This window comes from Gracilinanus agilis, chromosome 1, assembly GCF_016433145.1.
Source record: "Gracilinanus agilis isolate LMUSP501 chromosome 1, AgileGrace, whole genome shotgun sequence".
NCBI classification, from domain to species: domain Eukaryota; kingdom Metazoa; phylum Chordata; class Mammalia; order Didelphimorphia; family Didelphidae; genus Gracilinanus; species Gracilinanus agilis.
Genome location: NC_058130.1, coordinates 28625268 through 28640790, shown reverse-complemented (window position 1 = coordinate 28640790; position 15523 = coordinate 28625268). Strand labels below are relative to the sequence as shown.

The following is a 15523-nucleotide window of genomic DNA, read 5'->3' as shown; positions in this document are numbered from 1 at the left end:
CCTGTCCTTTTTTCTTTTAGGTTATAAAAACATTTTTACAGGTTTGGGCTCAGCCTAATAATAAGTCCTACGTTAACATTCGTGCCACACGTCCGCCATTCCACAGAATCCACCTAGGGCTTTTGTTGCCTGGGTTATTGCTCAGACTCTTTGTCCTAGAATATGACTGCCTTTGCCATCGAGGGACCCAATATTCTAATTGAATGACAGCCAAATGGTTTGTTTCTCGTTTTACCTTCTGCCTTCAATGGGATCTGTGGCACTGGGAAAGCCGTCACCCTCCAGCGTGGCCCATTCTACGTGTACCATGTTACGTGGGGCTTGACCACACGCTTCCCCGCAAGCCCCTCTCTGGCTGGTAGCGGGTCTTCAGGTCCCCTCATCCCCCCCGTCCTCAGGGAGGAAAATGGGCCCCCAAAGCCCAATTCTCTGGGAACTCTTCGTTCCGTGGTTCAGCCCCAGGTACCGCTCTCCGTGCTCATTCATAATCTTTGCCCGTCATTAGCTTTCCTATAAACCTTTAAAGGTTGACAGTCTATCAGTGTTCACGTGGGAAACATTTGAATAAATTTGGACGCATGGGCAGCCTCCTAAAGAAGGCCACTTTTATGGCTAAGTATCTGTAATGGAAAAAGTGATTATTTGCAGGAATTCATTCGGCTCTGCTTTATGATGTTTTCTGATAGTGAATTCTCATTAGTCCTACCCAGCGATGAGTTTTCCTGCGTGCTCCTTGAAAGAGAATTTTTGCATTGGGTCAGCGGCTTAATTCCATTATTTAAGAAGTTCCATTCAGATGGATGTGACCTTAATGCATGTTTGTCGGTGGCAGCCCCATTAAAGAAGGCTGACATAGCCCCGAAGTTTGGCAAACATCCTTCCATGGCCACAAACGCCTGTCCTAATCAAGTGATGTTTTTCCTTTCTTATTGTCTAAACCTTAATAAAGGCAATAATTCTCTTCCTGCTCGCCAGCAAGATTATGGAACGTCACCATAAAGAAACCATAAAAAATTAATTTAGAGAAGAGTTAATTGCTGATTTAATATGTTGTGCTGTGGGTTGGATCAATAAACTATTTCCATATGATTTACATGATCTCTTCAAGGGATGAAAACACTTAAGAAAATGTTTCTTTTTCCTTCACTCTCCGCCAACTCGGTGCTCTTAATATATGCAGCCATATTTGTAAATAGACATCAATAGTAAGAATGAACTTGGGTCACAGAATAACATTTTACAAGGTAATAGATGAGGGGAGACGCTTTCTACTTCTATGGCTATAGTGTTCAGTGATTTCTTTATATTTCCACAGTCTTTTTTTTTTTTCTTTCAAAATCATGCTATGAAACTCCAGTCTGACCCTCTTGTTTTAACTCTCAAGTGCCCTAAATCCTCAGACAGAGATCATTTTGGTTTTTTACTCAATTGACATCCTCTGTTTTTACACTGTGCCAATATTATTGACTTGGGGCTGTTTTTTTTTTTTTCTGTTTTCATTCAGATTTCTTTCTTAGAGTTTCCAATGAAAAAGTGGTTGGGATTTGTTGCTTCAAAATTGACTTCTGGGGCTCCAGTGAAAACTCATAAGCTCCAAATTTCCTATTTTCCTAGACCTAAGACATTGTTTTGATTATTTTCTTTGTAAATATTAGAAATAGTCTAGATGGTCCTGGAAGGTTTTTAAGAACATAAACTTGGTTACTTTTCTGTTCGCTTCCCCCCACCCCCTCCAGAAAAAAAATATCAGAAGCTCCCACTTACTTTGTCTGTCTCTCCAGTGCTCTGTGTCCTGTGGCCAGGGAGTCCAGCAGAGGAATGTGGATTGCCGGACCGGAGCCCACAAAACGAGGGAGAGCGAATGCAACCTGTACACCAGACCTGTGTCAGAGCAAACCTGCCTCTCCCCGGCGTGTCCCCTGTACACTTGGAGGACGGAGGAATGGCAAAGTGTAAGTAGAGGGCCCAGGGCAGGCAGCTGTCAGGCGTCCTTCCCTCCCTGATCTCCTCCCCTCCTCAGTGTTCCCGGGCCAGCATCACGTTACTTCTGCTAGGAAGTCCAGCCACCGAAGAGGACGACAGCTCTGGCTCCAGCAGAGTTTTCTGTCAGACAGCCAGGGTTTACACTGACGGGGGTGAGAGTCCTCTTCATTTTTTAATTCAATAGAGTGACGGTTTTCTGAACATTCACGTTCGACTGACCTGTGAGGAAAGAGAAGACTCGTTCAGAAGGAAGGGAAGATGAGAGACTAGATTAGGGCTGGGGGAATCTAAATGAAAGTCCTAGGCAGGCTTCAGGGAGGTCCCACATGATGCTTTTCTTTTGGGGTGACTCTTGGGTGGACTGCTGGGTGGACAACACTTGCTACTAAAACTTGGATTCATTTCCAAGGGTCAGAGAACTTTTTTTTTTTGAAGTATGTGGTCTGAAGTAATAGCTCATCAGAGTCCCAATGAGCAGATGCCTATTTTTGTGGGGTTTTTCCACTCAAAGTTAATATTTGGTTCAGGAAAAGTATGGTACAGTGGCAAAAAGCTTGGACTTTGGAATCAAAAGATCTTGGTCCAGATGCTCACATCTGCCATTGCCTTACCTGTTATTTATTGACCTTGGACAATTTATTTCACCTCCAGCCTAAGGTTTACGTTCCTTGTCTATAAGATGAGGATATTGACTGGCCAGTCTCTGAAAAATCTCCAAGGTTTCTAGCTGTGATCTGATGATCTGGGGCTCAGATCTCAGCTCTGTCATAGCCTGGGCCACCTTAGCAAGTCATATTTATAACATGTCTGGCACAGTGATATTGCATTACATTCAGATACCAATAGTTTCTTCAGCCTCCCCCCCCCAAAAAAACCCAACAGACTCCTACTTTGGGGGAATCTTTTTTCTGGTAGAATTTTGAGACTGAGACATCGAAGAGTTTGGGGAGTCTTTTCCAGGAGTAGAGCAAGAGAATGTGATCTCTTCTGAACTCTCCCAGCCCTGGGATCCTCCTTCGCTTCTCCCTCCAAACCCCTTTTCTATCGTTTCTGCTCATTTTCTTCCCTCTTTCTCACACCTAGAGAATCAATTCCTTTTTTACCTTTCAAAGGTAAACCTTGCCAATTTTTTAGGTACTAATTATGCAAGGTATGGCCATCTAAGGCATCTGCTTATCTTCTTCCTTCAGACCATTTTTCTTCTTGTTAGGACTTAGGGTAGAGGAGTGATCTTGGTCCCTCTCCTAAGAGATGTGGGGGACAAATGAGATTAAAATTGGTCTCTTGTTAAAAGTGGGCAGTGATGGAATCGTCAGTGGTTTTCATGCCATTTAATCATTCCAAGCTCCTTTGTTCTCTAGAGATGGCTACATTTAACAAATCAAGAAGGGGTCACCTAGCAAGGTCATCTCCCCATATCTTCTAAAGGAGGTGCTAATGACTGACCCATTATGGAGAAGACTGCCTCCTTCTCTTACCTTTAACCAGAATATACCTTGTTTTCCCCTTTGACATTCTAACTTTAGACCTTCCCCTTCTCTCTTTCCATACTTTTCTTCATTTCCTTTATTAAAAAATACTCTTATCTTCTTTCTTAGAATCAATACTAAGTATTGGTTCCAAGTCAGAAGAGTGGAAAGGGCTAGGAAACTGGGGCAAAGTGACTCACCCAGGGTCACAAAGCTAAGAAGCCTCTGAGGCCAAATTTGAACCCAGGACTTCACATCTCTAGCCCTAGCTCTCTGTCCACTGAGCCACTTAGCTATCCCTCTCTCCACTTATTCCTTCCTTCCTTCCTTCCTTCCTTCCTTCCTTCCTTCCTTCCTTCCTTCCTTCCTTCCTTCCTTCCTTCCTTCCTTCCTTCCCTCCTTCCTTCTCTCTGCCTGTCTGTCTGTCTGTGACTGTCTCTCTCTCTCTCTCTCTCTCTGTCTCGCTCTCCCTCCTTCCTTCCCTCCCTCCTCCTCCCCCTAAACCCATACCAGATTTAAATCCAGCTAAGTGTTCCAAACACTGAAAAGCAAGCAAGCTGTAGGAATGGCTCTCGGTTGAGTACTAACACCTTGGCCAAATATTTTTAATTCTTGAAACAACCACAAGAATGACAATTTCAGTCCTTAGTCCACATCGAAAGTTCTACTCAAATGCCAAAGAATGCAAATCTTGTCTTGAACACATTAGGCAAAATCATGTTCCCCTACAAACCGTATAAGCCTACATATTCATGTCATCTGCAGGCAATGTTTATTTGTTTTTTACTTTCCCTTCAAATGGTCCCATTTGCTGGGAATCAGAACAGAATGCCCGGTAGAGCCAATAGCTTTGGAGGTCTCCTCCTTGCTCCCTCACTCAAAAAAAAATATTTTTCAAAGAAACCAGGCAAAGTTATCTCTAGTGCTGAAAATATTAATGAAACCCTCTTTGGATAAGGGTGTCGAGCAGACCGACTCAAGTGTTTAACTCTGCCTAGTTTCCTGTTCCTGTATATGAAGGCAGAAGTAGGAGGCTGGAGGAAGGTCAGGACTGTGGGCATCACAGTGTAGCAGAGGACAAAGGAACCTGGTGGGAGGGGAACCAGCAAGTAGCTTATTCATGTCCCTTCCAAACTAGCACCTAAGAGGTGCTGCTGGGTGCTATGCATGGTCCTGGGGAATCAAAGACAAAATAAAAACCTGTCCCTGCCCTGCAGAGGGGAGAGTTGCTGATAGAGATCCTAGAAGAGAAAGGTGCCCCTTGATCATCAATCCATGATGAAGTTTTATATGCAGATCCGTAGAGGAGGCCCTTTCTTACCCATTCATGGTAATGATAAGGATGATGCTAATACTAGTAATAGCTAGCATATAAATAGCATCGACAAGCACTTTACTAATGTGATATCATTTGATCCTCATAACAGACCTTTGAAAGAAGTATTACTATCTCCATTTTACAGATGAGGAAACTTACTCATAGAATTCCATGAGCTAAAAGGGCTCTCAGTGGTCATCTTGTCCAAGGTACATGCCAAAAGAAAAGAACCCCAGGACACTGTATTCAGCAACTGACCTTTAAAGGTAGCCCATCAGGGAAAGACGAGCCACATTCTCAGGAGACAGCCCGTTCCATCCATGGATCTCTCAGGGCCAAGAAGTCTTACTTACATCAAGCCTAGAACTGAAAGGGAACCCATTCCCTCCAGAGACAGCCCATTCTACCTTGGGACAGTCAGATTCTTACCCGGGAGGAACTTACTTTTTCTTGTGGGGAGGAGGACAAGACGATGAAGTTGAGTGATTTGTCTGGCGTCACTCGGTGAATAAGTTTTTGAGGTGGAATCCTAACTAAGGTCTTCCCTCTTTTCATGATGCCAAGCTGCCACTCTTGATCCCATTCCATAATAGCACACAATGAGTGGATTATAAGGAATGTGATTCCTGGGTTTTTAGCTGTGATTCCTTCTTGGCCGTTGCATCAGCAAATAAAACAGTAGAGATTGATGACATTCATAGTCTCCCCTTAGATTCTGCCAGATTCTCCCAAATCATTGCTTTTTCCTTCTACCTTTCGTACATTTCCCTGGTCAGTCATTCAGGCATTAAATGTTATTGATTACCTGCTATGTATCAGGCAGGGTACTAAGGGCTGAAGATACAAAAAAGGCAAAAATTGTTTCTGTCCTCAAGGAGTTCATGATTTAATGAGAAAGACAACATGCACACGAGTCTTTACGAACAAGATATAGAAAGGATCGGTTGGAGATAATCCCAGAAGGAAAGCAGTGCTATCAAGAGGGCTTGTCAAGGACCTTCCTGTATAAGGTTGGAGTTTAGTTAGAACTTAAAGAGGGGCAGCTCAGTGGACTGAGAGCCAGGCCTGGAGATGGGAGGTCTCCTGGGTTCCAATATGGCCTTAGACACTTCCTAGCTGGGCAAGTCACTTAACCCCCATTGCCTGACCCTTATTGCTCTTCTGCCTTGGAACCAATACACAGTGTTGATTCTAAGTTGGAAGGTAAGAGTGGTTTTTTATAAAGGCTTAAAGAAGTCACAGGAGTCAGGAGGCAAAAGGAAGAGAGAGAATTCCAGTCATGGAGGAAAGTCCGTAAAAATATACTTTGGGAAATAGAGGTTCTTGTGAAAGGAACGGAAAGGAGGCCATTGTCATTGAATCACAGAGTGTGTAGGGAAGAATAATACAGAAGAGTAGAAAGGTAGGGTGGGTTCAGGGTGTGAAAAGCTTTGAATGCCAAAAAAAAGAATTTTATATTTGAACCTGGAGTTTATTGAATGGAGAAGGGGAAGGAGGTTACCTAATCAGACTTGTGCTTTAGGAAGGTCAAGCCCTGCTAAATAAAGGACGGACTGGAGTAGTGACAGTCTAGAGGCAGAGAGCCCCACCAGAAGGCTGTAACAACAGACTGGTCATGATGAGGACTTACCCCAGGGAGGTGACAGTGTCAGATGTGAGGAGGGGGTAGACAGCAGAGATATTAGGAAGGAAGAAGGAACAGAACTTGGTCTGTGTTCTAGAGTATCAACAAGAGAAGAAAGTACATACAGGAGATAGAAAGGTAGAAGCAACAAAACTTGGCAATGAATTGGATTCGAAGGGTGAGAGAAAAAGAGAAATGTAGAGAGCGATGCCTAGGTCTGTGCCTTGGGAGATTGGGACGATGATGAGACCCCCAGGAATAGTCAGAAAATTTGGAAGGAGCGAGAATAGATTCCGTTTGGGTGATGTTGAGTTTCAGATGTTCACGGAACATCCAGTGCAATCCATTTCTATTTCTTGGGTGCCTGTGGAGAAGGAAGGGTCTTTGTCAAGTTTTCTGTTTCCTCTGGTATTAATAATAACTCACATTTATAAAGCACTTGATGTTTTTGTGGTGTGTTTTATATTGGCTAGTTTTATATTAGAACCTCTTAAGAACACCACGAGGTTGGTGCCATTATTCTCACCCCCGCTTTGCAGATGAGGAAGCAGAGAGGTCAAGGGCCCTGCCCATGGTCACTCCTCGGGCACCTGAGGCTGAATCCACTCATACATTTCTGCTGACTCCAAGGCCAAAGCTCTTTCAACTCTGCTAACTTCCCAGTCGGTGATAGGTGGGCATTCAGGGATCACGTTGTTTTTCTACAAAGTTCTCAGGCCTGGGCACTGAACAGTGGCAGTCCTTAAAGTCCAGGCATGACTAGGTAGAATCTGGTGGTGGTTAGAAAAACCCTTCTTTATAAGTCACCGTTTAACGATTACCGTAGAGCTGCCGCCTGCTTTCTGAATGCCTTGTTCCAGCTTTGATTCCCAGTCATTTTGAAAAGATGAATACGTGTCGGAAGGGAGGATCTACAGAAAGAAAAAATAAAACAAAAGTCTTCTCATTGCCTGAAAAATGTGGGAAGCTCAGATGTGTCCTTGTGAGCATTCCTTGGGGGTTTTGACATCCCTCCTTGTGGACAAATGCCTCGGAGGTAAATGTCAAGAAACACGAGCCCTGCAGGTGAATAATAACCCATTTGTGGCCTCACCCAAACTGGGTGCCCATACCGAGCTCAAGGCTTGTGTTTTTCCTGGGCAGTGGCGGGGGGGGGGGGGGGGGCTTGTTTCCTCTGGGAATGGAACATTTTCCTCCTCTCCTGAAAAATTATACCCTTGTGTAATGACACACTTTCCCAGGGTCAGCTGATTATCCAGCTCTAAACTGGCTGACAAGGGACTCTTGAAGATGCGAGAGGTCCCCAGAGAGAGTAATTTGTGCATTTCAAGGACTATTAGAAAAGCTGAAGGAGGAGATCCATCTACCCACCTTGAAAAGGGCAGTTACCACCAGGGGAGGAACTTGCTTTTTCAAACTTGGGGGGGAAAAGGCTACATAAACAGAGAGGTCTGATGGATATTTGTTTATATGTTTAAGCACTTATTTGGCCCTCTGCTAGAAAGATGTCTATGAATAACAAAAGGTAAGCTGGGAATAAAAAACACTAGGTTTCCATCTCTTTCATTTGTTGAGAGGCTTCCAACAAGTGAATTACCCTCTCTAAGCCTCTGTTTTCTCATTGGTAAAATGGAGAGGTTGGGTTTGAAACCCCTCAAATCCTTTCCAGCTCTAGCTCAGGAATGATCCCCATTGAGCCTCTCTGTGGCACAGATGACCATTTTTAAAGATGGTGCCTAGACCACCATATTTGAAGTCTCTATTCAAAAGTACTTTGAGTTATTTAAAAAGAGGAGTGCTTTCCTCATTCGTGAAGCTCTTAAGATGATGTTTTTAAGGACCATTTCTGACTGTGTCACACACCATTCTCCTTTTTGGCATTTAAAGCCCTTCGCCATCTGGTACTAGTCAGTGGTTTATTTGGTCTTTCCCATATATGGTGTTCTATTTCCTGTCTCATGCCTTTGCATAGACTATATATTTTCAGTGCCTTGAAGGAAATAAGGAGGTAAATATACATTTATTAAGCATCTACTATTTGCCAGGCATGATTATGAACATTTAAAAAAAAAACCTTACCTCTCATCTTAGAACTAATACTAAGTATTGGTTCTAAGGCAGAAGAGAGCAGTAAGGGCCAGGCTTTGGGGGTTAAGTGACTTTCCTAGGGTCACACAGCTAGGAAATGTCTGAGCCCACATTTGAACCCAGGACCTCCCATCTCCAGGCTTGCTTTTTGATCTACTGTATTATCTAGCTGCCCCCTGTGATAAACATTTGACAAATATTATTTTAACCTCACAACAATCTTGGGATGGAAGTGTGATTATTTTCCCCATTTTATAGTTTGGGGAAACTGAGGCAGGCTGCAGTTAAGTGCAGTACCAAGGATTACACATTTAATCTCTGAGGTTGGATTTGAAGTCAGTGTTCCTGATTCCAAGCCCAGCATTCTATGAACTGCATGACCTAGCTCCTTAGAATATACTTCTTCCCTATCATTACCATCTAGAATTCCCAGGCATAGAAGCCAACAGGAGAACAATCAGAAACAGAGGAGCTCAAGCCATCCATGTTCCTGAATGGAGAGAGTGATACAGCTTGGCCAACACAGAGATTATTTGGAAAAGAGTATATGGGATGGGGAACCAAGTTGCTTTGGACCTCCAATATTGGTCAAGGATGTTTGATCTTGACTCAGTAAGAAAATGGGAGCCATTGAAATTTTTTTTGCAAAAGAGAGATACAATGTGAAGATTTCTACATCTATCCATTTGAAAGATGATTGTAGCTTTCTTAATTAATCAATAGAAAATTAAAGAAAAAAAGATGATTCTAGCAACAAAATACAGGACGGATCAGAAAGGGAGAGGGTGTGGATAGGAAGTTCTTTTAGAAAGCAATGAGAATCCTGGTGGGAGTGAGAAATCATCCATTCCACAAGCATTTTTAAAATACTTCCTGTGTAAAAAAGGTACTGGATTAGGGATGTGAGGAGAAAAACAAAACAATGCCTGCCCTGACATTCCATCACTGAACTCTAGAAATATGGACCGTATCTTTTATTCCAGAAATTTTCTTCTCTTTCTACTTTGGTCATATTTCTGAATCAACCCTGGTTCCCAAATCCAAAAATGTTAGAATGGCTTGTGTCTTTTGGTTACATGCATTTCCTTTGAGTATAGAGTGAAAAGTAAGGGGGAAAAAATCTCTTTAGTAAGAAGAAAAGAGATTTGAAAATCTGCCCTATGGGCTGGCGATGGAAGCTTGCTTAGATGGGGTCACCAAATGTGAATGATTATATATTATTACATATTTTAATATATTCCCATGTTATATCTGTTATTATATCATTACATCATATTAGATATTTTATGTATGAATATATTATTAGTTGACATATTTAACCACATATAATTGCTATAGAAAACCATTTATTTTTACTTATCAATACTTTATAGATACAATTTTTATAAATTAGTAAGAGATTTTTGGGGGGCGGATGTGAAAGTCACACAATCATGACACCAGAGAGACGGGGGGTTTGTTTACCTGTTTTTCTCCCTGTGCTAGGGAAGGCTGTCTTTGTCCCATCTCACACCCTTCCACTCACAATCCCTTAGAAGTAGACTGAGCTCTTGGAGAAAAATGAAGCTAACTGGTAGGTGGGGGGCACCAAACCTGTGGTCTCGTTCTTCAACCTAATGGACTAACCAGCCGGAGTCAGGAAAGGAACAAGTCCACAATTCAAGATTTCTAGCAATCAATCAGGCAACACATATTAAGCACCTGCTGCACGAGAGACCCTGTGCTAGCCCCTTAGTAGGTGTTTCATTTTGTGGCCCAGTAAGCTACTATTTTCTGCTTCAGAACTCCGAATCCCAAATTACCCTTAAAACTGACAAAAAGAAAAACATAACTGTGGTCTTGGAGTTATAAGAAGGAAGTCCCGTGAATAGGAATTGCTTTTGGGAACTTGAGGGGCGGCACTAGAGTCTTGAAATGCTTATGATCACCCCACAATGCCCGAAAGGCTCTCCCCTCCTCCCAAGGCCCCAGAAAAATTCAATTTTCATTATGGGCTTTCCAGAAATAATTTTACACTTTACATCTCTTTATTCCTCGGATTTTTCCATTTGCTCACTGATTTACGACTCAGAAGCAAAAAAGCATTTGTTTGGAATGTTTGAAAAATCATTTTCAGTCCTTGGTCCCAACTGCAAAAGAATTCAGCCCAACCCCCCCCAGAATATGACCCAATTTCCTCTTAGGGGGCTCCGATTTTCTGCCCACATAGTCTGGAAAAAGAAGGCAGGGAAAAGCAATCGACCTCAAACAGCAGATTAAATGGCCCGGCCTTGGATGGCTTCTCCAAGTTTGGGGCCCTTCCCACTGATTGTTGCATTCTCAAGTTCTCCACCACTGGAGAGTGGATCTTGCAGGCATGAAATTTTCAGCCCATTACAGCGAACGATTCCTTTCACATCGTCGTCCGCAGGCTAATCCAGTTAGTCGGAAACGGTAGCACTTTAGAAGCCTTTTACAGCCGATAAGTCCTTTTCCCCACTTTTCAGGTTAATAACTGGTAGGGCCTTCTAGCTCCACTTTGAGCTAAGCACGTTAAAAGGAAGATGTTGCCTGTTAGCATCGGCTGTCCTGGGGAGCTCAGCTGCTCAATTATTTCGTCTCTCTGAATTATGGAGCATCCTGTGAATCGAGGCAGCCCAGAATTATTAACTATTCATTCGGTCGTGTTTTCCCAAAGTTCCATAATGACATTTCAGAATACCTTTTAGAAATTAAAATGATGATAGGGGAGCTCTCACTCCAGCTACCAGGATGTTCTAGCCCAAAGAATCTTCTAGCCTATTTTATTCTTCTGTTAATTAAACTAATTAGTTTCTTTTTTGGTCTTGGAACCCTTTGGCCATCTGATGAAACTCATGGACCCTCTTCTCAGAATAACAGCTTTAAGGCATAAAAGAAAGAGAATTATTACAAAGCAACCAAACGTTAGTAAAAATAAATATATAGGAGTTTTTCCCCATTCCATTTTTTGGACTCTTCTCCTCACCCTAAAAATCTATCCATAGATTTTTTTTAAGTATAGACAGAGGGGGCAGCTGGGTGGCTCAGTAGATTGAGAGCCAAGCCTAGAAATGGGAAGTCCTGGGTTCAAATTTGGCCTCAGACACTTCCTAGCTGTGTGACCCTGGACAAGTCACTGAACCGCCATTGCCTACCCTTACCACTCTTCTGCCTTGGAGCCAATACAAGTATTGACTCCAAGATGGAAGGTGAGGGTTTAAAATAAAATATAGATAGATCCCAGTTTAAGAATCTCCATTCTAAACCAGTGGATTTCATGATGGAGGAAATGAGAAGGAAGAGTAAGGGAAAATTAGTGTATCCATAAACTAATATACATTAAGGTAGGTTCCATTTATTTTTTTGCTTTTATAGTACTGCCTCTTGGTTTGAACTCAGGGCTCTATTAAAAAGGGAAGGGAAGGCAAAATAAGTCTTTAGTTAGCTCTTATTATTGTGCCAAAAGCCTTACAAATATCTCTTTGGTCCTCACAACAACCCTGTGAAGTAGGTACTATTGTGATCACATTCACAGTTAAGGAAACTGAGGCAGACAGCAGTGAAGGGACTTGCCCGGGGTTACCCAACTAAGTGTCTGAAGGCAGATTTGAATTCAGATCTTCCTGACTTTAGCCTTATCCACTCTATGTCCGTTTTTACAAATGAGGGAAACAGAGGTTGTCTTTCCCAGGGTCACATAGCTCATAAATACCTGGGGCCATATTTGAACTTGTCTTACTTATTCCAGGCCCATTACGCCATCCGCTGCATTGCCCATCCAGCAGACATTGATATAGTTCTTTATAGGTTCCAAAGGACTACAGTAAGTCTCATTTGAATCTCCGAGCAGCCTTTTGAGTTTGGATATTATTGATCCATTTTACAGATTAGAAGATTGTAAGATCATAGAGAGATCCAGCTGAAAAGCCCTTTAGAGGTCTATAAAGCCAACCCCTTCATTTTACAGGTGAGAAACTGAGGTCCAAAAGGCTTACATAACTCATCCAAGGGCATCCTGCCAGCCAAAGTCTAAGATGGAATTTCCAGGCAAACATTCGTGCCTCCTCAGTCCCCCACTCTAGCCACTTGACCGTAGCTACCTCTCCAAAGCATCAAAGCCCTTTTTTGCTCCCATCCTCTCTTCAGCAATTCCTCTGAGTTCCTCATCAGTAGAAGCTCCGCTTTAAATAAGGGTTAACCATCCTTCAGGAATAGAGCCGGGGGAAAGGCAAGTGCGTGTCATTCATGAATCATCGCTGCTCTTTCCCTAAAAGTTTACTTGTGTACTGAGACGAAGGCATTGTGGCCTAATAGAAAAAATACTGGCCAAGGATTCAGGAAACCCGAGTCCCAACTCAACCACCAACTAAGGGTCCGACCATAAAGAAATCAGCCTGTGACATGGAAGGCATTTTTCTTTTCTTTTTTCCAGAAGGTTTTTTGATCAACAAACGTGTTCCCATTGGAAAAAAAAGGAAAGCAAAACTCTTGTAAAAAATAGGCGTAGTTAAGCAAAACAAATTGCTGCATTGGCCACGTCCAGAAATGTGAGTTTTCATTGTGAGGCTCCGTCGTGTCTAGTCAGGAAAGTGGACAGAATGCTTTGTCGTCGGTCCTTTGGAATTTTGGTTCGTTATTTCATAGATCAAAGTTCTCAAGTCTTCCAAAGGCATTCATTCCTTCCTTAGTATCTCAACTTCCCTTTTTATCCCTAGAATTTAGCACCCGGTAAACATCTGTTAAATGTTTGTTAATGAGACTTATAGTCTTAGAAAATTGCCTAGGGTCATGACTTGTCCAGGGTCCTACAGTCATAGATAGGACCTTCTGAACCCAGGTCTTCTTGACTTCTAGGACCCAATCAAAATCCATATAGCATCCCGTGTGATTTCTTAGGATTTGACAGAGGAAAAACCTTAAAAGTTTCAGTACAGTTTCCTTATTTTATAGATAAGAATCATAACCTCATAGACTTAGCTCTAAAACCAGAAGGGGATAGAGGTAGAACAAAAATATATTAAATACCAAATGTGTGCTTGAGTCTATGCTAAGTATATTATCTTATTTGATCCTCACAATAGCCCTGCGGAGTAAGGGCTATTGTTATCCCCATTTTAGAGATGAGAAAACTGAGGGGGAATAGATACTAGACTTGCAGTATGTAAGGATGCATTTGAAGTCAGCATCTTCCTGACTGCAGACCCAATGCTTCATCCACTATACAATCCAGACACCATTTAGTCAGGGGTTCTTAACTTTGGGGGAGGCTCTGATGAAACCTCTGGGCCTTTTCTCTAAATAATGCACAAAATAAAAAATACAATCAAAACAGAAACCAATCATGATGACATTCAGTGATCAAAATATTTAAGAAATCCTGATCTCGTCATGCCTCTCATTTCACAGATGAGAAAACTGAGGTTCACTGAGGAAGCTGAGATGCTAAGGTCACTCGGGTAATAAATGCCCTCCCTCTCTCTCCGAGTCCTACATCTTTCCACTATGCTGTAAGAACCGGAGTATTATTTTGGGTGTCTTTGGTCTCACGCTAGGTTCCATAGTCCTCTTCTCTCTCTCTCTGTCTCTCTGTCTCTTTCTCTGTCTCACTCCCTGTCTGTCTCCCTCTGTCTATCTGTCTGTTTCTGTGTGTATGTCTCTCTCTGTCTCTCCCCCCTCTGTCCATCTGTCTGTCTGTCTGTCTATCTGTCTCTCTCTCTCTGTCTCTCTCTCTCTGTCTCTCTCTCTCTGTCTCTCTCTCTCTGTCTCTCTCTCTCTCTCTCTGTCTGTCTCTCTCTTTATCTCTCTCTCTCTGTGTGTCTCTCTCTCTCTCTGTGTCTCTCTCTCTGTCTATCTCTGTCTCTGTGTCTCTCTCTGTCTCTCTCCCTCTGTCTGTCTGTCTGTCTCTGTTTCTGTGTGTGTGTCTCTCTGCCTGTCTGCCTCTCTCTGTCTCTGTCTGTATGTCTGTCTGTCTGTCTGTCTGTCTGTCTCTCTCTCTCGTTCCACAGTCCAGTTTGTGGATCACTCTTACACCTGAGTGACACCCGGTAGCATTCCTCAGTGACCCAGAAGGCTAGATCTCCTTCCAACAGTGCTTAACTTATACCCCCAAAGGAACTTGGGCTTGGGAACAGGCATCTCATGGATGCTTCCTTTTGGCGATCCCATTCTCATCAGCCCTCCTGGATGTTGTGTGGGTGATATCCGGCTTGTCTTCTGCTGAGGATTTCTCATTCTTTTTCAGTGCACAAAGACTTGTGGAGAAGGTTCCAGGTACAGAAAGGTGGTGTGTGTGGATGAAAACAAGGTCGAGAACCACAGCTTGCACTGTGACCCGAGCAAGCGACCAGCAGACCGAGAAAGCTGCAGTCTGCAGCCCTGCGAGTACATCTGGATCACTGGCGAATGGTCAGAGGTATCTCTCCGGGGCAGATCTCAGAGGAGGTTGGGCATGGGGTCAGAAAGGCCAGAGGCGTCAGGGTCAAGTCTTACCTGTTTAGGTAAAGCAACATTTCTGCCACTCACAGGGAGACCTGCAGGAAGCCTCTTTGTTCCTTTCTCCTTCCTCAGGAAAAGGTTGGGCAGACATAATTAGTTAGAAATAATAACAGGGGCAACTAGGTGACCAGTGGTTAAAGTACCAGACTTGGAGTTTGGAGGACTTGGGTTCAAATTTGCCCTGATACTACACTTCCTAGGAAGTCACTTTAACCCCAAATACTTTCTGTTTTAGGATTGTTACTGAGAAAGAAAAAGGGGGAGGGAGGGAGAGAGAGAGAGAGAGAGAGAGAGAGAGAGAGAGAGAGAGAGAGAGAGAGAGAGCGCATGCAATATAAGCAAAAATGTCTCCAAGTCTCCAAGTCTGACTGTTGTCAGAATATACTAGTCCTAGTAATTAGAGCAGAATGAGGAAGCCTAGCTGAATTACTTGCCCAGAAGAGATGGCATTCCAGGGAGGGGCTGTGTAAGGAGGACAAAAAGAGAACCAAGACACTGTAGTCCCAGAGTAAAGAGATGTATCCCCCAACACGTGTTTCTCTCTAC

The 15523-nt window shown here is 43.0% G+C and overlaps 1 protein-coding gene across 1 annotated transcript in view; it reads left to right on the top strand.

Annotated features, from left to right (window-relative positions):
- Positions 1-15523, top strand: part of ADAMTS9 (ADAM metallopeptidase with thrombospondin type 1 motif 9) — a 223766-nt gene that overhangs the window by 180953 nt on the left and 27290 nt on the right. The window contains exons 31-32 of the mRNA XM_044675724.1: positions 1782-1952; positions 14724-15055. Coding sequence (XP_044531659.1) covers positions 1782-1952; positions 14724-15055 — 503 coding nt within the window. The remainder of the gene's footprint in view (positions 1-1781; positions 1953-14723; positions 15056-15523) is intronic.